The sequence below is a fragment of the Lepeophtheirus salmonis genome, chromosome 11 (genome assembly GCF_016086655.4).
Source record: "Lepeophtheirus salmonis chromosome 11, UVic_Lsal_1.4, whole genome shotgun sequence".
Classification (NCBI taxonomy): Eukaryota; Metazoa; Arthropoda; class Copepoda; order Siphonostomatoida; family Caligidae; genus Lepeophtheirus; species Lepeophtheirus salmonis.
The window spans coordinates 11,115,457-11,137,473 of record NC_052141.2 but is presented as its reverse complement, the minus strand read 5'-3'; the positions used below and the strand labels follow the sequence as shown (position 1 = coordinate 11,137,473).

The 22,017-nt window shown below is 32.3% G+C and overlaps 1 protein-coding gene across 3 annotated transcripts in view; it reads left to right on the top strand.

Moving 5' to 3' along the window:
• Window positions 1–1,632: 1,632 nt before the first annotated feature.
• The window catches only part of LOC121125947 (band 7 protein AGAP004871), a 333,305-nt gene continuing 312,920 nt past the window's right edge, over window positions 1,633–22,017 (top strand). For 2 of the 3 annotated variants that reach the window (XM_071891629.1, XM_071891632.1), the window contains exon 1: window positions 1,645–2,269. In XM_071891629.1, the coding sequence (XP_071747730.1) occupies window positions 1,912–2,269 (358 nt within the window). In that variant the 5' untranslated portion in view covers window positions 1,645–1,911. Of the gene's footprint in view, window positions 2,270–22,017 lie in introns of all 3 variants that reach the window. The other variant, XM_071891631.1, reaches the window with a different exon arrangement.

Here is a 22,017-nt window from a genome sequence, read left to right as displayed (position 1 = left end):
ATTAAACTATAATTAAATAAAAGGTAAATTTCTATTGCAAAACCTCTTTGTATGCAGGATTTTTTGTGTTTTCTGTCCAATTGATGTAAATATAATTAAACCTCCACCCGTTTGACACACTTGAATATGTAACATGTAATTGACTTTGGTAAAATACTGATTTGGCTGGATATGAAGCAATTTTTCCCAGCATTGACCTTGACACTTATTTATTGTCATTCAATTGCTAACTTGCCATGTTCCTTGTTCAACCATATTGAAGATACATAGAACTCGCTCATTCTCTTCCTAATTTCCTTTTTTTTTAATTCATACTTATTCCTTTTTCGGGTTGTACAATAATTTGTTGTGTTTTTTTTTTTTGGATTTTTAATTTTTTTGATACATTTTCGAATTGACAGCCCATGCCTTAAAAAAAACAAACTTATTATCAAAAAATCAAAATTTCCTCCAAGTTCTATGAATCTAGTCTGGCCAGAATTAAACATGGCTTTATGTTCATAACTCAAAATACTGAACAACTTTTGTAAAAGTCTATATCTGTCTCCTTTTTGATCCCCCAGCCAACAGTCTTTCTGGGGGGTGTAGATCTTGTCCACGGTGAAAATGTTCTCGTCAGAGAATTTTTTTACTGTGAATTCATTTGCCTTGATACACGTACGAACTTTCTTGTACCTCTCCAGTCTCATTTCGTTCAGAGTGCCCATCAACAGGTGGCGTGGGGTCCTTGTGTAAGATGACAACCTCAAATCCTCCGTCAAAGCCCTTGTCTTCATCAAATTCGTTAGAGAGGCTTAAAAAAAAAAATGTAATTCTGTGTCAATCTTCTTTTCTATCCTCTCTTACTTTTAAATATTCCTAATCTTGTCATATAAGGATAAGTCTTTCTACAACTTTGAGGAAAATAGTGTTGATGAAATACAATGTTTAGTAATGCATATCACCCGAACGATCAGAGCTTACTTAGATAGTACTTCCAATCCAAAATTTTGTGGTAACTTTTTATGAAAAAGCAGAGAAGCTGGCAAAACAATACTTCATGGTCAAGGCACAAAGTAATTTTTTATTAAAAATATCTGAAATTACGGAAGGTGAATTTGGTGTGAATTTTAGGCAACACTCATCAACCTGGAACAGATGATGAACAGTTTAGCAGAGTTACGTTAGTGCTCCCGGATGGATTTAAAGGAGGGATCCAAGCCTTTTCCAAATATTTAAGACAACGAATTTGTCAATTTTTCTCCACTTGTGTAGGTTTGAACCATCTATTTTACAAAAAGAGAGTGCGTTAAAGGGACAACATAGATAAGTTGGATTTTCACAGATGCTACAAGTGGTTTTACCAATTATGGGGATTTATGACTTCTTCTCTTTGTTGAAAATAAGACATACGTCACTCGCTACCTAAATGTTCGCAACTCCTTCAAGACTTTAATAATATAGGCATACACCCTTTGAATGTGTGACAAAAATGAAGGTAAGGAGGGGGAAAACAGAACCGTGAATAATGCAGTATTTAAAGCATTATCAAACCGCAGTGGGAAAAGGAAGGGACATAAGAACCAACCTTAAAGGCCGTCCTTTTTTTCTTTTTCGAGGACGTGTAAACTTTTTCCTCTTTTCTGTCTTCATACAGTTCTTTCCATTCGTTGAGAGTGTTTTATTTCAAGTAGAGTTTTTGATTTCGTTTGTGTAGTAAAAAAATATATTTATAAAAACGGATTTTTGTATTTATAACTCAGATTATAATTTCATCAGACAAAAGTCATCCTTAAAATGGTGTTCTAAAAGAAATTTTATTAATATTCCCATATTATTTTTCTTCAATTAACAAAAAAAATCAAAAGGTTTAGTGATTCAAACATTTCGTTCCCTCCTTTTTTTCTCCCTCAACAAAAGCAAAATACAAAAATGCATGATCCGAACCGATCTCCAACATCAATTGTAAACGTTACACCCAATCCCTTGGACTCACAGATCGTTTCTCCCAATGGAACTCAAACATTTCCCACTGCTCCTCCAAATCTCCTTACTTCCGCACATGGAACCACTCCTGTTGTCGTGTATCCCCCGGGAGTAGTTCGCTATGAGTCACCTCTATCTCTCGGCTATATTCCAAGTGTACAAGAGAAGGAAAATTTAGTCATTAGACACTCTTCCTCCTCTGATAATGTCACAAAAAGACATTCTTCCAGTGGAAGAGAGAATGGGAATAGACTGAAAGAATTTCGACGTGATTCCGAGCCTCCACTTCGAGTTATTGGTCAAGGTAATTCAGTCTCTTACTATAAGTCAATTAACAATCCATGAATGCTACATTTATGAGAATTAAAAAATATTAACTGGAAAACGGAACAGTTTAATATTTATACAGGGTGCGTTTAATAAAAATCCCAGAAAATTTACCATTAATTGAAAATGGACCATTGTTTGAAAAACCTGGGATCTACAAGGTAAATTCATTTGCATGCTAACACCATATACTAGGATGTGTCCCGTAGAAACTTAAGTAGAGAGAGAAAGCTGTCAGATACAACTAATTACATCATTTTTAAGACTGATGAAATAGGCTACAAAATTGGTTTTTTCCAGACTTCCGTCAAAGGTTTCATTGCAAATATAATTGACCTTATGGCCATTGGCCAGGGGAGCCCATGTTGTGTTTTATTTTCATGTTTTCCAATTACTTTGCTAAGGTAATTAACTCACATTTTAGTGTGTACAGACGTGTGAAGATTAAGAGGTTGATCTTTGTTTTTTCTTTCTTTTCCTACATTTGGAACGTCAGAAAAAGGAACACTCTTAAAGAAAAATGGAGTAAAGAAGAAAATCCCAATTTATTGTTTTATTTGATATATACATACAGCCGAATATTTATAGACATAATATTTGAATTCATTAAAGTTTTTGTATTCAAATTACGAGGATGAGTTATGATACCCAATAATTTTAGCTGTATTTGTGAACCTTTATTTCTTTTAAGATAATTTTAGTGATCCCGTTAAGACCTCTTTTAAATGATGTCTGTTCATTTTTTGTTTTTTGATGGTGATGATCAATTATTGGTACTGTAATTGGACTTACTTTGCAGTAGGCACAAAGAGTTAATACGAATATCTTGTATAAGCTGTTGGAAGAAAGCAAACACAATACAGACTTTATTTTGAGAAAAATCATTATATACTTTTATGTTGAAAGGCCACATGTATTTTTGTGTATGTGATTCTTGTACTAGTAACTAATATCGTCATATGAAGCTAAATTTATCAAATATATCAGTAGTTCCCAATGTGGGTGTAGCAGGAAACAACGACATGACTTCAAAAATAAAACATTAAAATTTAAATTCTACCATCAAAACTAATCCAATGAGAAATTGACCTATTTTTTATGACCTTTTCTGGATTATCCTAAAAAGTATTTCCCAGAAGATAGTGCTTCATGAGAATCAAGAAAATTTTCTATTTGACTAGATTTTTTCAGGATGAAACATTAAAATTTTGATTTTTTTTTGGAAAAAATCAAGTTATTTATTTGCATAAAATGCACTTTAAATTTTATATTCACATTTCAACTAGAGGTTGCACATTGTCTAGACACATCTTTTATGGTTAAACTCAATTTTTTTTTTTGAACCACTGGCAGAAATCATATTGGTGCAGCTAAAAAATCATGCTAGGTGAGGAAAAGGGGTTAAATTTTGGTCTACGGTTAAATCAATTAAGACCGAACTGAATAAAAATTTGGTCTTGGGCAATTTCTCATCAGTTCATATTAAATATTGTCTTGCACTTATAAGAGTGCACCTGTTGTTTCTCAATTATTTTTAGTGTTGTATAAAATATGACAATTGACAAATGATTAGGGAAATTCTTACAATTTTTAGAATGTTTTTAGAGAAGAGCATCTTAGCTATCATAACGTTTTACTACGTTATCTATAAGCCGTCATAAGAGGAAGTGGAATCAGGTTAGATATCCGTCGTTACTTTAATTGTATCATGCAACGTTTCCTCCAAAAAGACAAAAATAAAAATAAAATCTGCAGTTAGCTAAATTATTCAATCATACCAACTTCTCTTTTAAGTACTCCCAGACTATCATTGTCATATTATTTCTCCATAATTTTTAAAATGAGTTACATATTATTAGGTTGGAGAAAACTTATTTCGTATTTTTTGCTTTAACTCAATGCTATAATAAGAAGTGTTATAGTCATCCGATGTAAGCCTAGAATGCCCCATTCTGTTTGTTGACTTATTGCCAATGAGAATCCAACTTCATATTACCCTTTTCATTGAAGCCCTTGCCCCTATTCGCCAAAAACTGGGGTAACCAATTTTCATTGACCTTTATTGAGGCCAAATTTGTAGTCCCAAGCTTGTTGCCCATAGGCAGGAAGAGGTGGTAGTCACATGGTGCCAGGTTTGGACAGTAGAGTGGAAGCATAAGAACTTCCCATCCGAACTTCTGGGACGCCATCAAGTATGTGTTGGCTTGACGATGTCTTGTTGTCTCCTATTGACAAATTCCGGCTGCTTCTGTTTGATTGTCAGCTTCAAAATATCGATATGTTCAAAGTAGAGGGCAGAATTGTGCAAAAATGGCACCACTGTTGTGCAATAGTAATAAAAAAGATTATCAGTCCCTACACATCGAAATTTTTTTGGGTCGCTTTTGACGCATTTTTTCCTTTCTGCTGGTAAAAATATATATGTCCTTTTTGGGTCGGAACTATTATTTCTTCTATTTTTCAAAAAGAATAATTATGAAATCGCCATGTTGAGACGAATGAATCGAGAGATGGGAAACAAAATAAAAATAGATATGTTATTTTTTGTGTTAGTGTGGTTAGGTCGTGATATACATAATAATTATTGAAGCTATACTATAATAAGTTTGTTTGATTTAAGAAACAGAGTAAATTCCAATTTTCTCCTTTGCATACAACAAGCAAATAATAGACCTATCTGAATCAATTATAAGATTATTATTCAAATTATTGGGATGAGTGTAGATACCCTCAAATTTTTAGTTATAGAGTAGAATCTTCATTTGATAAAAGAAGCTCACTGTAAATAAAATTACAAAAAATCAAGGAATAGTTTAACACACATAACTTTAGTATTTACTAGACTTTTAAATTGGCTAATTGAGAGGTCAATAATTTACATTTTGAGGTATTCAAATTTTATTTTTCAGCTGTCATTAAAGCCTCAATACGTCACTCAAATTAAGAACAGGCTGAGACAGCCTTCTTGTCTTCTTGATGACTGACTTGAAGTAGTCAATGCTGGTGGTTTCTTCTCGGCAGTGCTCCACCAATAATAGTCCCGAGGGTTGAGGTCGAGAGATCAGGCCAGGCCCTTTTTGAGCCCTGAAATGAGAAAATTTGGACTTGAGAAGGACTCACAATGATTATAGATTTTGTTCTTGTGAAACCATTTTTCAAGCTTGATAACAAGAAATGAAATTAGCAGTAGTCTAAATGTTTATGTAAGTCAAAGTATAAAAAAATAAAAAAATGTTTCCAAGATGTCGTAAATTAGCATCCAATTCATTTAAGTATATTTCTGGTCACCCTATATATTAGCCCTGATATGGCTATACAAAATTAATCTGTTATTTTCTGGTATTTTGCTTACTTTAAGTTTAATTTGCAACACACACAAAGGATTAACAAGAAAATATGTCTAAAGAGACTGACGATAATTCGTCGCTGAGGATTACAATTTTTTTGCGTTTTTGTGAAAAGTCCTTCTAGCTTGCTTCTGCATTGACGAGCCCCATATGTTGTTACCTGTGAATTCTTACTATTATCATTTTCGTCAATTCATGTATTTTCTATATTATGTATTTTTTTTTCTTTGTAGTATCAATCAAAAGAATCTACATAATTATAGAGTAAATACCTGACTAAGAGTAACAAAAATGAATATAATAGAAAAAGCCTTTACAACTCAGACATCCTTGAAAACAGTGGTCTCCAAACCGTTGATCAATTAGTACCAAGCTTCACAAGTTCACAAATTAGTTGTTTCTATTTTATTTATTATCTATGTTTGAGACGAAAACAAAAGAGGAACTTAATACTTTTGATGTTATAATAGCTTTATATTTTTGGAACAATATGCTGATAAAGTTGGATGAGAGTTTAAATTCGCATTTATTGCTATAGTTTCACCCAACCGGGTGGACAGCAAAATTGTGAAGCGTTGACCGACTCCCAGTTAGAAAAGTTTGAGGACCACTGCTTTAAAAAATAAAAAAAATACAGCTCTTTGGGGTTTATGATTTGTTGATGATATTTGCTTTTATTTCTGACTAACAATAAAATCCTAAAGAAAATTCGGAATAGAATGTAAAAATCTATAAAATACGCTATGTATGTTTGGAAAATGATGTCACCTCTTTACCTATATCAAGGGGTATCCAGTCAATTATACATTGGATTAAATTGACCATGACCTTTCAAAATTTAATGGCCTCCTACACTCCTTATTTAACAGGAAAATCGTGTGTATTTTGGACATGTTAAAAATGTTGAAACCAGAAATCAACAAGGTAATCCTGACAATTTGAAGAATGGTTTGAAGGAAAGCAGATTAGCTGCCATTACATTTCCTTAGATCGTCTACAATCACCAGTGACGTGAGAGAAGGAAATAATCAAGGGTATGGACAAGAATTCTACTCAGATTCTAACAAGGACTTACAATTATAAATCCAGTTAACAAATCCTTAGGGTTACTTTCTGTCTTTTATGAATCATTCGAATTTTTATTCAATCTGGTTGTGTATGTAGTAGAAAATGAATTTCACTACCTCGGATTTAATTAATAATGATCACAGCAATGGATAAGAACATTTATCTTTAGTACCTTTATACTTTTTGCAGTTCTAATAACAAATTATTCTTGGGTGTGCAGAAATTTAACTTAAAGTAGCCAAAATGGATGGATTTTATTTGAAAGGAGTCATAACCTGGCTAATATAGGTATTTTAAATAAATTTAGATCCTAAATTATAGTTTAAATTATTCTTGGGTGTCTTAACTCATTCAACAAATTTACATAGCAAGTATTTAATTTACTCAAATAGGTGTATGATATATCAAGATATTTGTAACACATGGGCTGAAAAGGTACGGGCTTCACACATAAATGGTCCTATTTTTATCTTAACTTACCTCATTTTCAGATTGTACACAGCTTCAATGGACAGCTGTTAAAATTTTATAAGAATAGATTAGTTAGTTTGTGAGTTATTCTGCAAAAATTGATTGTGCTATTAAAAATATCCGTTTTATAGTAAAAAAAAATATTTTTGCTCGGAATAAAATGCAATTTGGCTGATACAATAATTAGGCGAGATTGAATTTTTCTGATTCAATAATTTTCGATGATTGCATCATACATCAGTAAAAAAGGATCAACCACAGGATGTTAGTTGAAATTCAATATCCGAAATGGTGAGAAAACACTCTTTGGAGACCAGGGCCAAGGCTGTTGGCATGATAGAGGGTGGATCAAGCCAGAGATACGTTGTGCAAGGGTCACAGATTCCTCTCAGTATAATTGAGAATTGGTGTAAGAAATTACAGATCAGAAGGCTATAGGAAGGAAGAAAAAAATTAGCAAAGTTCCCAAACTGGTGATTTCAAAATCTTTGACCAAAACGAAGCAATCCACAAGGAAACTTGCAGCAATATTGACTTCAAAGGGATATCCAATATCTCAGGCATCTGTCCACAGCTACCTGAGGCACTCATTGAATGCTTTGCCATACAAACCTCGTCTGCACCCCCAAACTTTCAGGAAACCAAAGGAAGGCCCGGCTTCAATTTGGTCGTGAGCGGAAACACTGGACTGCATATGACAAGAAAGGTATCCTGATTTGTCTTCCATTAAAAAATTAGTGAGCCGCCTTGGTCCAGAAGGGAACTCAATGAAAATGCGTCAGCAACTTCAGAGGGTGAATTAAAAAATGTAATAAGCTTAAAAGCTGTCATACTAGGAAGCAAATAAAGTTTTTCGTCAAAAAAAAAAAAAAATAACTTGTTTAGATTATTTCATTTTTTTTTTAAACCACCATCAATTTTTGAACATCCTGTAATTTTCCAATGCTTCTTGATGAGAAAAAATATATATTAAGCTAACCCCATGGCTTAACGACTATTAAGGCACTGCAGTCCATAAAATAAATATTATTGTTTTATTGAGAAAAAGACAATTTTGAACGAAATAAACGTGTTTTCTTTGTTAAATTGTTTAAGCATGTTTTATATGATTTAAAAAAAAGAACAAAGATTTATTTTATGTTAACGCACCACATATTTAAGAAAATCAAAATGCGGGTATAAAACACCAATTATATTTCAATTGTTTACTGTTACTTAACAAATTTAATGAAATTTTCTCCTTTTCTTGATTTCTGCATAAGATTGTATTTATGTTGAAGCAGCACATATTTTAATTAATGATTGCCAAGTGATATGCCGGTAGCTAAATATTACTTCTCGAGTATTTCCAAATCTTTGCTTCAAACTCGAGTAATTACGAGTTATACCCGTGACTCCTCCTCGCTTTTGTTCGCTCATAAACTCGTCATTCAAAAATCATACTCGAAAAAAATATTCACAGCCTGTAATTTAAAAATTGTATTTGGAATTTATTTTCTGCAGATTAACTTAAAAGTTAGTTTAACTTACTTGAATCGTGGATATAACCATATATTTTAACAGTTTATGTAATCAAAAGTGAAAACTATAGTCAGTCTATAACCAGTCAAATTTTTTAGTGGAACTTATGCTTAGTAATAATACGTGAAGTAAAAAGTTCTCAGCGTTAATGCTTTATTTTGACTTTAAAAATTATATAGTTAGTATTATCCGACTAAGATGATTCCAAACAGTTTCCTGGACAATGGAATAAGTCTTCATATGTCGGTCCTACTTGAAGATTTCCATTATTTTATCGACATTTTTGAAGTGCCTCAACTTTGATGTCCATATTACAAGAATGAGATTGTTGGAAATACCGCATATCTATTGCATTCAATACTTTATTGTGTCCATTAACAGCACCATTTCTCCCCGCCTACCCTGCCTTTCACATTGGTCGTAGTGATACTGAAGAATGAATCGAATTTTCTCCTTTTTTACTTCCATTTTGGAACGTAGACACACACAACTGGGTTCACAAAACTAAACTTTTTATAAGTGTACACTTAACCTTTCAGCATACTTTAAGCTTTTTTGATGCAATATATATACCTCGTGAGATATAGCTCACTAAAGACATTGAGCGAAAAAGGCTACGAACTTTTTAACCAGCCTAATATGAATACATATTAATTAGTTATGTGTAACCATCCTCAAATTTAGAGTCCATTTTTTTCAAATTTCTTATAAAATTACTTCCAAGTTTTACTCATCACTCTCAAAAGTGCATACTTGGTACTTTATTCTTTTGCATTTGAATATGTCACTCTTTGACGAGTTTTGTGTATTATTCAATTGTTATGCCCACAAGTCAAGTTTTTTTTTGGTTATATTTAATAAATTGTAAGTTCTCATAGATGAGTTTTACTCGAGACACGTCAAAAGCTCAAACCTTAGCCTTTCCAAAAAATTTGATAGAGTGATGAAAATCGTGTGTATTTTGGGCTTGTTAAAAAAAAGAAACCGAAAATCAACATGTTAATCATGATAATTTCTAGAATGTTTTTTTGAAAAAAGGCAGCTTAGCTGTCATGACGTTTCGTTTGATTACCTACAAGCTGTTGTAATGAATCTAATGAAACAGCTTATCAGGGTCACCCCGTTCATACTTTTTTTCTTTTTTCTGACTTCAAATAATTTCAAAATTATTTGATTCTATACTAATACCTTTCTAGGGCGTCCACAGGACTATTTATAGTTATAGGACTGGTACGTTACGGTGTTTCACTGCGGTTCGGTTTAGTACGCCCCTCACGGTTCAGTACGTTATTACTCTCGGTGCGATATGTATAAATCCTAATACCTTTAGTCAGGCTTTAAATATTTTGATTTTATAAAATTATGGATATTTTATTTATCAAAACCTAAAGAAGTCAATTCCACAGTACTTTCTTGTCCTGATGAAATAAATCATAAATCGTCACCTTCTAAAAAAACATTCATGGCAAAAATATCCGGTGATACCCACGAATCTGAGTCAAAATAAATAAAATATTATCCAAAATAAATAGAAAAAGAGATAAAGGCTTACAAAATGCATCCCAGTAGACAAAAACACAGTGATATGGCGGAGGGATTATTTAGATAAGTTTGCCAATGCTTCCAAGTTATCTTCAAAATACCTCGCAAATATATGTACATCTTTATTAAGGGAGATATTTTTTTCGACAGCTGGCGATATTATGAAAACTAATTGGTCTTGATAAATCAGGAAAATGTAGACCAGCTCATTTTTTAGCAAATCAGTTGTATAAATTAATGAATAGTAGTATTATAAGCCTGTGAATATTTTATATCAACCTTTGTTTTTTTAGAGAAGCTATGTATATTAAAGAATAATTTATTTGTACAGAAAAGAAATTGTTAAAGAATAAGATATCCAAAAACTGGAAAAACTAAATTAATTCTATAAAAAACCATTTACTATTTCACCGTACAGAAACATATACCATAAAGTGGGTTTAGCGTACCTTCATAGCCTTAATATTTATATATGAATATGTATGGGGGGCTGGTTTTTTGGATTAAATTTTTTAAAAGATTTTATGAAATCAATTTTTTTTACTCCAGTTTACCATAATTACTGTTGATTTTTGGAACTTAAAAAAAAAAAAAAATATTGATGTCTATGGACTTTTGAAAGTATATAAAAAAATATTATTATTTTCAAAAATTTAATAGTTGAAATTTTATTTTTTGAAATATTTTCCAAAAAAATTAATTTTCAAAATTTTGAAAAACTTTAATTTTGTATGAACAGCTGTGGACTTTTGATTTTTTTTTTCAAAATAATTCCTAGAACAAACCACCCACCCGAAAAATAAAATGTAACACTGCTGTTTGTCTATGGTTAAATACAATTCATTAATAACTTTATCTAACGGGTATTCTGATAGTTATATATGTAAAAAGACATATATATTTATATAACACGTCCTTTTTCGATGATTTATGAAGACAATTCTGTTAATGCTTGTATACTTAATATACTTATTACGAAGAGTACATTTACCAATATCAATTTCCAGGTTCAACCTCATTTTTTATTTTTGTACAAAAAGAAACAACAACGACAATTTCCGCCTTTCCACAGAAAATGAATATATTTTCTTACAAAATGTATAATTAACTTTAATAAAAATGACGAATTTATCAAAACTATTAATCAAATGTAACAAAAAATACCTACCCATGTTCTTTCCATGAACTTGATTACCTGTTTTAAACAGAAAATATGTGGGTTTGTATATACTAAGGTTTTTTAGCGTGCTATTTTTATGGCTGTTGATAACCTCAACTAAGTTGCCTTTTTTAAGATTTTCAGCTTATCATTAAGTAAAAATGCTGTTTTTTTGCGGGTGGAGTAAATATATTGATTGAAAAGCAATGTGAAATAATTTGAAAACAATTACTCAGAACAAAAATTTTCCCACCAGCTTACGATTTGAACCAATAAAACGAAAAAAAAAATATAATAGGGATTCTTCATTCTCATGAACTCATATACAATTGATACATAAAAAAGAAGAAACAGTTGTCTTTATGCGTATATTTACTGGATTCTTCTTCTATTCCAAGTATTTTATAAAGTAAAAATGGGTATCTTAAAGAACGTTGACAATAAGAGTTTTTGTATTATATATAAATTTGTTATCTTTTAAACTCGTATTTGTATGTGAGTATTGATTATGAGATAACACCTCTAATTAGGAAAAAAAAAGTCCTGTGAATTATTTGTGTCAGTAAAACTAGGAAGTCAGTCGGAAAATTACAATGACTTTAAAAAATTGAAAGAGGGCCTTTAAAAAAAATATGCATCTTTTTCCAGAAAGAAATGATTTTTTTTTTCAAAAATAGATAAGAATATTTAAACAAATTTGGAAATCAAAGCAAAATGGTAATTAAAAAAAGAAAAGAAAAAAAAGATGTATTAGTTCCTTTTAAAGAAAAACGTCATCATAATAAAAATGAAATAAATTATTTTATTTATTAAAAATGGCCTTTTCCTATATTTGTGGAATAATTAAAATACCCATATCTTTTTTTTAAATCATTGCATATTGAAATCGCACAAAAAGAAGTTGTCACTCCGAAAAATTTAGACGTCTGTTTGAAAATTAATGGCTCTGACTAAGGCTTCTCTAGTTATAAAATATTTTCCTGTGACGTCAGGATTGTTGATGTCAGTCATCTTGGGGACCACCTAAGTAATCAAATTTTATCACTATAAAATATTTGTTTATTAATAGTAAGAAAAATGGTGAACCCCCCTACCTTGTATTGGAATTTCAAAATGAGACCAACAATTATAAAATATCCGAAATCTTTGTTGTTTCTCAAAAACTTTGATCCGTAAAGCCGCGTGATCAAATTAATACTCTAAACCATGTTCTATATTTTACTAATATGTCGTGATAAGTTCTTTTAAAAGTAAATTGTATAACTACGTACACATAAAAAATAGTAAGTAATGTGGAAGATTTCTAATAACCCAAGGCACTCCACCTACTACCGGTACTAGATTGATAAATGGATCCAAGTATTTTTATTTTGACTTTGTTGATAAATTGATATCTATGGGATATTTTCAAGGGAGATATTTAAAATATTTTTAAATAAAAGAAATGTCAAGGAACAAATCTTATATATCTTATTTGGCTTTATAAAACATCGATTTTGTTAAGAAAAAATCCAAGGACCATTATCAAGGACTGACGACGGTTGTATAGATCGACAGTCCTTAGACTAAACCTAATAAATAAGTATCAAAAAGGGTTATTTTCAACTTTTTTTTTCGAATTATGATTACAAGGTAGTGTAGAAAAGTTTTTTAATCATTATCAAAATTAATTTTGTAATTTTTTTTATTTTCTATAATGTCATCTTTAGGTAGCACTTCTTTTTTCATGTTTGAGAAAAGAGAGAAGGGCTTTATTTCACCAATTAGGATTAACAAACAGCATTAATAATGACTTTCATTTCTAAAAATATGAAAAAACAGACAAAAAACTGCGTACTGTCCACGGAATCACCCACTTTTCCTGACTTGTTCTCTCTCTTTTTGTTCTATTTTATAAGTTAAAAAAAGTATTTGAATTCCAAATTAGCTATAAATTTCCTCCTTGTATCTATTATATTTCCTAAGTAAAAAAGAGTTTATGCCTCTTTTTATAATTTGATCAAGATGTGCTACCTAAAGATGATAACGTAGGACGATGCAATTATGCATAGGTCATTTTTACTCCAAATGACAATTTTTCTACTCACACGTGATCAGAAAAAAGTTGAAAATCGAACCAGTCTAAAATACGTGTTTTACTTTAAATTTGGAACAGATACTTTGATGGAGGACTTACAACCTTTGTTTATTAGCAATTGGATAATATGAATACCAACTAACTTACTAACTCAACAACAAAGTATTGTACGTTGCAGAATGCGGCAAATATATTTATGAACATATTATATATGCAAATAACAATAATAAAATACCAACGTCAAAGCGTAATAATAAAAAATTGTAATTAAGACGAACATTTTTTTTTGTTTTATAAGTTTTCCATATGAAACATTCATTCTTCATTCAAGGTGAGGACACCGTATATGGTGAATAAAATAAATAAGTAGAATAACTGGGATTGTAAATTTTAAGCATTTTCTGTTTATAAAAACAGAAGAAACCGAACTTTCACCCTGACTATAAGAAAATAACATATGATTTATTAGTTAACAATAGAATTCCAACAAAATGAGTATATTAAATTGAGCTTCCTTAATCATTAATGTATCCGCCCTTAGCGGTAATGATGCCTTCAAAGGGGTGGTAGAATACAGAAAACCCGTTGTGGGTGTAGTCTTAATTGGTGGCTGACAGTGATTTTGAGGGCCTTGGTGTTTGGATGACACCTTGTCCCTCTGATGTAGTTGAGTTGTAGTTGATGTATACAGTTTTGAGTTTGTTGGTTTACAGCGTTCCAAAATGGAATTAAAAGAACAATAAACTTTGAGTCATTCTTCGGTATCACTACGACCAATGTGAAACGCAAAAGTGGTGGATTTCTTTTTCACTGCCTATGGACCCAATAAAGTATTGCAATCAATAAAAAAACAGGATTTCAAACGATTCCGTTCTGGTAAAATGGACGTCGAAAAAGTCAGCATCTGAGCACTTATTTTATTGCACAAGAAGAACAAAACATTAAACAGAAAATCGTTTGGAACCATCTTAACCGAATTATCCTAACTATGTTAATTTTATTTTCAAAATATGGAGAAAAAATGCTCAGAACTATTACTTCAACTATTATTATTTTATAACTTACATTGGGATTGAACCCATAATCAAAGAACTTTTACTGATCCAAATTTATATGGGCCCTGTCGCTAAGAACATAACTTAGTACTAAAATAATTGACACGACAATAAACTTCATTACTATTATTCAAAAATAAGGCAAAGACTCAAAAATTAGAGAATTTTAAAAGCCGTTTTCACTTCACCACTCCAAGGACCAATATCTGAGCTGGATGCTTGGTCTTGAAGTTCTCTTGACCTGAGCTCTTGATTCAGCCAATAAGTGGTTATTTTTCCTGTTCAGAATAGCTTCTTGTCAGTTCTTTCAAATGGCACTAAGTACAAAAATTGTCAACCATTCAGAAGTGAGGAAAGACGGTCTCAAAGAGGATTCTAACTTTTGAGTCCTCACTTTGTAAATATAAATGTTATTATACTTCTTTTTATGCAGTCTGAATGGGGATGCCAAAGGTCTCTATCTACTAAGAGAGCATAGTAGATTTCTTTTAAATACACCATATGTATATAAAGAACAACATTCTCGTTAGATAAAGTCATTAAATATATGTATTTTAACACTAGAAAGACAGACGACCTGGCCTTAAGTAACGTAATGAGTTACATATTTCACATATCTAATTTATAACTCTTGGGAAGGGTGGAATGAGGAAGTTTTGTTGAGTTGACGTATGAATTAGGGCAATGTATTGTTTACTTGTATTAATATGTAGATTAGCGCTTGTTTAAAAAAAAAATACAATCTCAACAAAGGAGCTAGAAAGAGAAAATCTATTAATACACTCTGATTTTATTGCAGCAAAGTTTTCGAGAGTGAGTCTAAATGCACTTTCCCCTGGTTGTAAATGGAAGAGCAAAAAAGTTTAATTAATTTGAAGTAACGTAAAAATGAATTATGTTATATGTCAGAGAAGAGGGCGTAGCTTTTTCTGCGTAAAATAATATATTTATTAGTGTTGAAACGGATTTTCTTTTCAGTTCGGTACTTAATTGATTTTTACATAATGAAGACATACCAACTTTTTTGAAGGACAGAGTTATTTCGGTCTACTAAATATCAGACCAGTCTCATACTGGTCTATGATTTTCAAACTTAAACACAGCACTTGTATATAGGCTTATAAATGTATATATATATATATGTAGTCAGGTATATCTATTCATTATTTAATCATGTTTGGAAAATATGTTTTCAAAGCTAGATATCCCAAGTTCCCACAAAGTGATGGGAGTTTCATGCTATCTGATAGTGACTTCTTGGTGTCCTTGAATAATTAATTATCTTCAACAGTGGATCCAAATAGTGATTTCCGGTAAAAACAGTTCTTTGTAATTTTTATTTTATAAATGTTTAAAATTTTAAGCATCTAAGCAAATATTAATGATGTTCTAAATCAAAAATTAGTTTTTCAAATCATTTTGGGGAGAGTAAAAATGGATATTAAGATATTTGTGATTGATAGTGGGGCTGTGTCCTTATTCTTGAAATGCTGAAATTGTAGAGTTGACAAAATTTATATCCAAAAGATGCAAGATCAATTTTTTTTTAATTATCAAAAAAAAAAAGATCTTTTGACTTTGTGTTACTCGGAATTTTAAGGAAAAATTATTCATACTCAGAACATAAGGGTACACTGTCTAAGTTTGGATACCCATCATAATTTATTTTTCTATCTCGAAATTAGAGATAGTGTCTGGAGAAATTCAATGATTGCAACCTTTTAATAATAAGAAAATAACTTCTTCGGAAAAGTACAGTATTGGAAAAAATTGGAACTAATAACTGGAAGAGATTTGGATTTTGTCTCTTTTAGAAAATTATTAACTGAGAAATGAGGCCAAGATGTCAGAAAAAATCCTTGTGACTACCCAAAATGAGATGTGATCTCGTCAGGCCTCATCTTTTGACCTACAAATTTACTCCAAGTCCCTATCCACCCTCCCAATACTCCATAAGAGACACACTCACAACTTCCTCCACATAATGAGACTGTCCACTACTTTCTTGATCCTCCAAAGTACTAATTGTCCGAATATCTCAAAGATTCGGACCCTTTTCTCTTACCCCACTAATACCGGTTGTAGAAACAGTACTGAGACTTGGCTCTAGGTAATCATTGAAATACTCATAATTGATCAAGGTGATTTTGTACATAGAACATTTTATTTTATAATAATTTTTACTATAACAGTGCGGATTCATTATGATCTGCCCACCATCCACCTCAATGAGAGCCTCCAACCGCCTTCGGAACACCTTGCACACATTGGCAACGTTTTCTTTTTCCATGATCCTCCACTGATAGTTAACAAGAGGTCTTCAGGACATCAATATTGGACGCTGAACCTTGCAGGACTTCTTCAAAAATTGCCACCAAATCCTGTAAGGTTTGAGGGGTCCAAAATTTATTGGACCAGAAGTTCATGTTGATATCCATCCCTTCATGTACAATATTGCCCGTATGGACTGCCTAGTTGGACTTCTTCATGGTCTTGGTGATCCATGGGACCAAATTTTCATTCAATACCATCAAGTGGTTGGCTGCAGGTAACCGATATCTAATAGGAAACCGAATTGGAGGAATTTCTTCTCCAGTTGATGCCACAAGCCCCAACGAAGGTTTGGTTTTGGTGACAGTCTTCATGCTGTTGTCAGCCTTGCTAAAGCATAATACACGATCATTTTTCTTGATGTAGACGGCTTCAACGATAGAGGTCTTTTCATCAGAGAAAACATTACCCAGTTGCTCTTGTGCTATAGATAATTCAAGAATTGTTGTCATCGCTGAAGACGGAGTTCTATTTGACGTTGGGACTTGAGTTGCCTTTCAATTTTTCTAAACGACCTTCATCCAGACTTTACGATGACCTTACCCACAGTAAATCCATGCACCTCTTCCTTCTTGGCGTATTCGTACATTTTCATCGTTGGGTTGACCTTAAAGGCCTCCATGATGGCTTTAATTAAGTTCGGTCTTCTATTCTTGGGGTTATCCATAAGGTTATCTATATCAGCTAAACAATTTCTGATCCAGCAGACTGTCGCCTTGCTGACGTTTAAGGCCTTCACGATGTCCGAGGTGGTCCTCCCTGCATGGATTAAATTGCATATGATGGCTCTTCTTGCCTCCATCGCGACATATACATATGGTTTTTGTTTACAACATGAACACCTATTCAAAACTGTATTTTTAGAAGGTCTCATTCTGTTTTCTACACCCGGTATATAGTTCTATCCAGCTAATTTGGTCGCTCTAATGAGGTATACATATTATTATTTGGGATTTTAATTAACGAATAAATCCCCGTAACCCTATTGTCTAAAAATATTGATATGGAATATTGCCTAATATTTCTTGATGGGACAACATTTTTGTAAAAAAAATATTTTTAGGAAAAAATATGTCCATATTTCTAACAGTACAAGGCACACCAAAGATTCTCATCGCGAAGCCAGTATTTTGTATTCTTTTCTTGACTTATGTGATGTATCAACATAAAAACAAACTTGAGCAAAAGAAATGATCAGGACCAAACCCAAATTTATTTTACATTTTCATATATACATAATTGAGCATATTAAAGGCTATGTATTCACATTTGTAGGATAAATAAAGATACCCAAGGGTTTTAGCTATAGTTGTGAACCTTTATTTGATTTAAAATAATATTAGCACCAATCTGTCTTTTAACATAAAATATATCATCAACTCATTTTTATAATGAGACGATCCATTTTGGCTACTTTAATTGTAAGTGTAAAATGCAGTATATGAACTCTTAAATGCAATTCTATATTTCTATGAATATGTGGTGCGTCAACATAGAAACAATTTTACACAAAAACATGATACAGAGATGTATACAGAACAATATTTCATAAACATATTTGAGTCAATAATAGATTTACCGGGTGTTAAGATCAAATCTGATTAAACTAAGGGCACATTTATCGGCAGATTTACTTAAAAATTGGCTTGAATTGTACATATGAACGTTGAAAAAGAGCTCATTTGATATGTCCGCCTCCAGCATCATTAACAGTCGGGTTCAGAGCTTGGAAGGAGGAGCAGGTATTGACTTGGTAGTTCCTTTGTATGTGGGTCATTATCTCCATGATGGAGACAATTAGAATAACTTTGATTGCTGACATGTTCAATTTGTTATAGATTTAACGTAGTCCCAAACAAAATAATCCAACGGATTAAGATCCATGCTATTGGGACCATATTTCCTTCCCAATGATGTCATATAAGTGTTCACTCAGCCACTTCAGATCCTGTATCATGTACTTGCATCTTTGGTCCTCTTACACGAAGGCTCTCACAGTCACTTTGCTTGTCCCAAACTCCTCTGGGAGGACCATCATCCGTTATTGTCGGAACTTTTTAGATAATTTTCCTTGAACTGATTTTCCTTTGTACTTTCCCAGTCGACTTTTTTGGTAGGTGAGGACGGATCCGGGATCATCAGTCTCTTGAAGAGCCTTACCAATCTTTTGCACTGTCTAAATTTGGACAGCTGTCACTTTTTAGACATCCCGATTGCAAATCTCCATTGTTGTTGTGTACAAAAATCATCTTCAAAGCGCTACACTGTTCAACTTTTGTAAATTTAATCTTTTTATATCTGGAGTAGCTGTCACCATGATGCCCAAAACTTCACCAAAGTTTTGGCCGGCAAAAAAGAACAAAACAAGACATAGCATCATTGCAAAATAGCCAGCACAAGCAAGTAGAAATTTTATTTTAACGCCCTGCACTATTCAATTTACTGGGATGGGTTCAGATAGTCCCGAATTTTAGCTAATGTTTTGAGCCTTTATTTTTTTTAAGAGACTTATTAGCCCATATATGGGTGTTACTAAATAAAATCCATCAATTTTGCATTCTTTTATTGTGACGATGAATTAGGCTACTTTGAGTACAATTTGCAGTACACAAAAAAAGTGTTAATATAATTTTTTTATTAATAGAAATTGATGATAACTCATTCTGAAAGAATACAAATGCAATATGAAAACTCCTTCTTGAGAAAAGTCGTTCTGGCTTGCTTATGTGTTGACGAGGCACATTTATTCGACAAGGTCTATTTTGAAGTATATGGATTTTACTCTTTTGATCAAACCAAAAGATTTCAGAAAATGAATGAATATACATACCATACCTATATATTTGACAAGACCGTAAATATTATTGTGTATGCACACGGGATTTATTTATGACTATCTTACATGTCAAGGCACTGTTTCAAAAAAGAAAATTAAAAAAAAAAATATATATAAACTGAAAAAATACTAACTGTCAGTAGTAAATAGGAAGGAATTCAAGCGACTACTTTAATTAGTATATACAATGGCTTTTGCTTGTTGGTAATAGGTCAGGTCTTATAAGTTTTCATTGTTACATTAACCAGGCTATTTAATATCTCTTTTCCAAAGAGCAATAGAATAAGTTGTATACATCGGAGCAGCATTAATTTCCTAATTATAAATTTTTGAAAATAATATCAAATAGGTGACATCCCCTATTATTCATACCCAAAACTGATGTTTTCAAGTGTTAGTTATTTTATACAAAAAAATGCAACCTTTAATTTGCAACATCTCTTATTTCATAATTTGGATGACTATGATTTATAGTTTGGGGATATTTTGCAAATAAAAATGTGGATTTTTCCAGAATAATCCGATCAAATTGCACCAATTTTGAATTTTTGCATTACAAATATGAAAGTATTAATTTTAGCCTGTCATTTAGCCTAAAGTCATTTTCGGGGAGGAAGGAACATTAAAAGTGGATATTTTACATACATTTCATTCTCTATTATATCCTGGAGTATTTATCCATCCCAAAGACTGAAATATCAAATTAAAGCTGGGATAACATTTAGTTAATACATTTTCTCTCTTGTATTATCCTCGGAATTTAATTATCTTTAGTGGCGTAAAAACAAATGCTTATATCAGCATGTTATTTATCTATCTTTTGTTTTCTATTTATTTAATTCCTTGTACCTAGTGCAGTTATTTCCACTTAATTATGATTCATAATGAGTCAAAAGAATAAGTTGTTGGCTGTAGTGAGGCATAGCCCTTAGAAGTACAGTATCAACGGTAAAGATTCGAACCACATACGACTGTGTTGTGTTTATATAATGATCGTTATTTAATATGATTAATAAAATAAATATTTTTTCTGCAAAAGAACAATCATTAACTTATCTACATGATATACATAGTATATTTTTTATCATATTTATATAATTAAATTAAAATATACAATCACATATATCATTAAATAAAATAATATTTTTGGGCTGAATGTCCAAAATGTTCCTTAGGCAAAAATGTTTTCGGTCAATTTGGGGAGCTTTGTAAATTCAATAATCTCCTTAGGCGTACACCAGGCAAGGAGACGCACAATAACAGGTTACCAGCGTTCGTGTTAGGAGGATATATCTAGGATTTTCTATTTGTTCTGTCTTGTTTTGTCAGTCAAATATGATAAGTACACTTTCAAAAGCATAGCTATGAGGGTTGTCAAGATATTGAGTTCTAAACTTGTTTCAGAGTTATAATCCTCACCTTGTGGATCAGTGGTTCCTAATCTGTGGGTCTTCATCCCCAAATAAGACTAATGCCAAGGGGTTGTTAATTGATTTTTAGCTAAATGTAAAGGGAGCGGGGATAAAATTGTCGGCAAAATATTTTTCTACAAAAAACAACACAAAATATACATTTTTAACTTTTTTATTGAAAATCAAAACTATGACGAGCATATAGGTAAAGAGTAGCCATTCATTTGATATAATCACCGTTGGCATCAATAACGGCTTCAATACGGCCTCTGAACCGGCCGCAGGCTCTTCTGAGCATCTCATTGTCCATGTTGCCGAATACCTCCTTGATGGAGTCCATGAGGCTGGTCTTGGTGCTTTGGGTTGTCTGTTGGTATATCTCTCGACATAGCCCCAGACAAAATAGTCCAAAGGATTAAGGTCGGGGGAGTTATGAGGCCACAAATCCTTGGTTACGACGTCATAACAGTCTTCGGTTAACCACTACATAGAGATTTTGGACATATGGCAAGGTGCTGAGTCCTGTTGCCACACCCAGGGCCTGTCTCCGGCCTTCATGGACCTAGTAGGGGCATCCTCAACCATCTTCTCCACCTTGTCGACAAAGTCGGTATCCTTGACCTTCCTATCGGCGCCCTCCTCCTTGGGTGCCCTCTTTATGGTGGCATCAACATCCCAGGTGTCCTCTAGCTTCTTACAGATACGCTGAACAGTCCGTAAATTCACTCCTAAGGTTGAAGCAATCGTTGAATTGGAGATTTCACCTCCATTATTAACCAATGCCATGACTACGGCAGACCTCAAAAGCTCCTCGTTCCACTTATAGCTCTTTATCTCCTCATATGATGACGGCATGATGCTAACTGAACTACGTATCGTCAGCTGATATGAATAGCTTTCCTATTT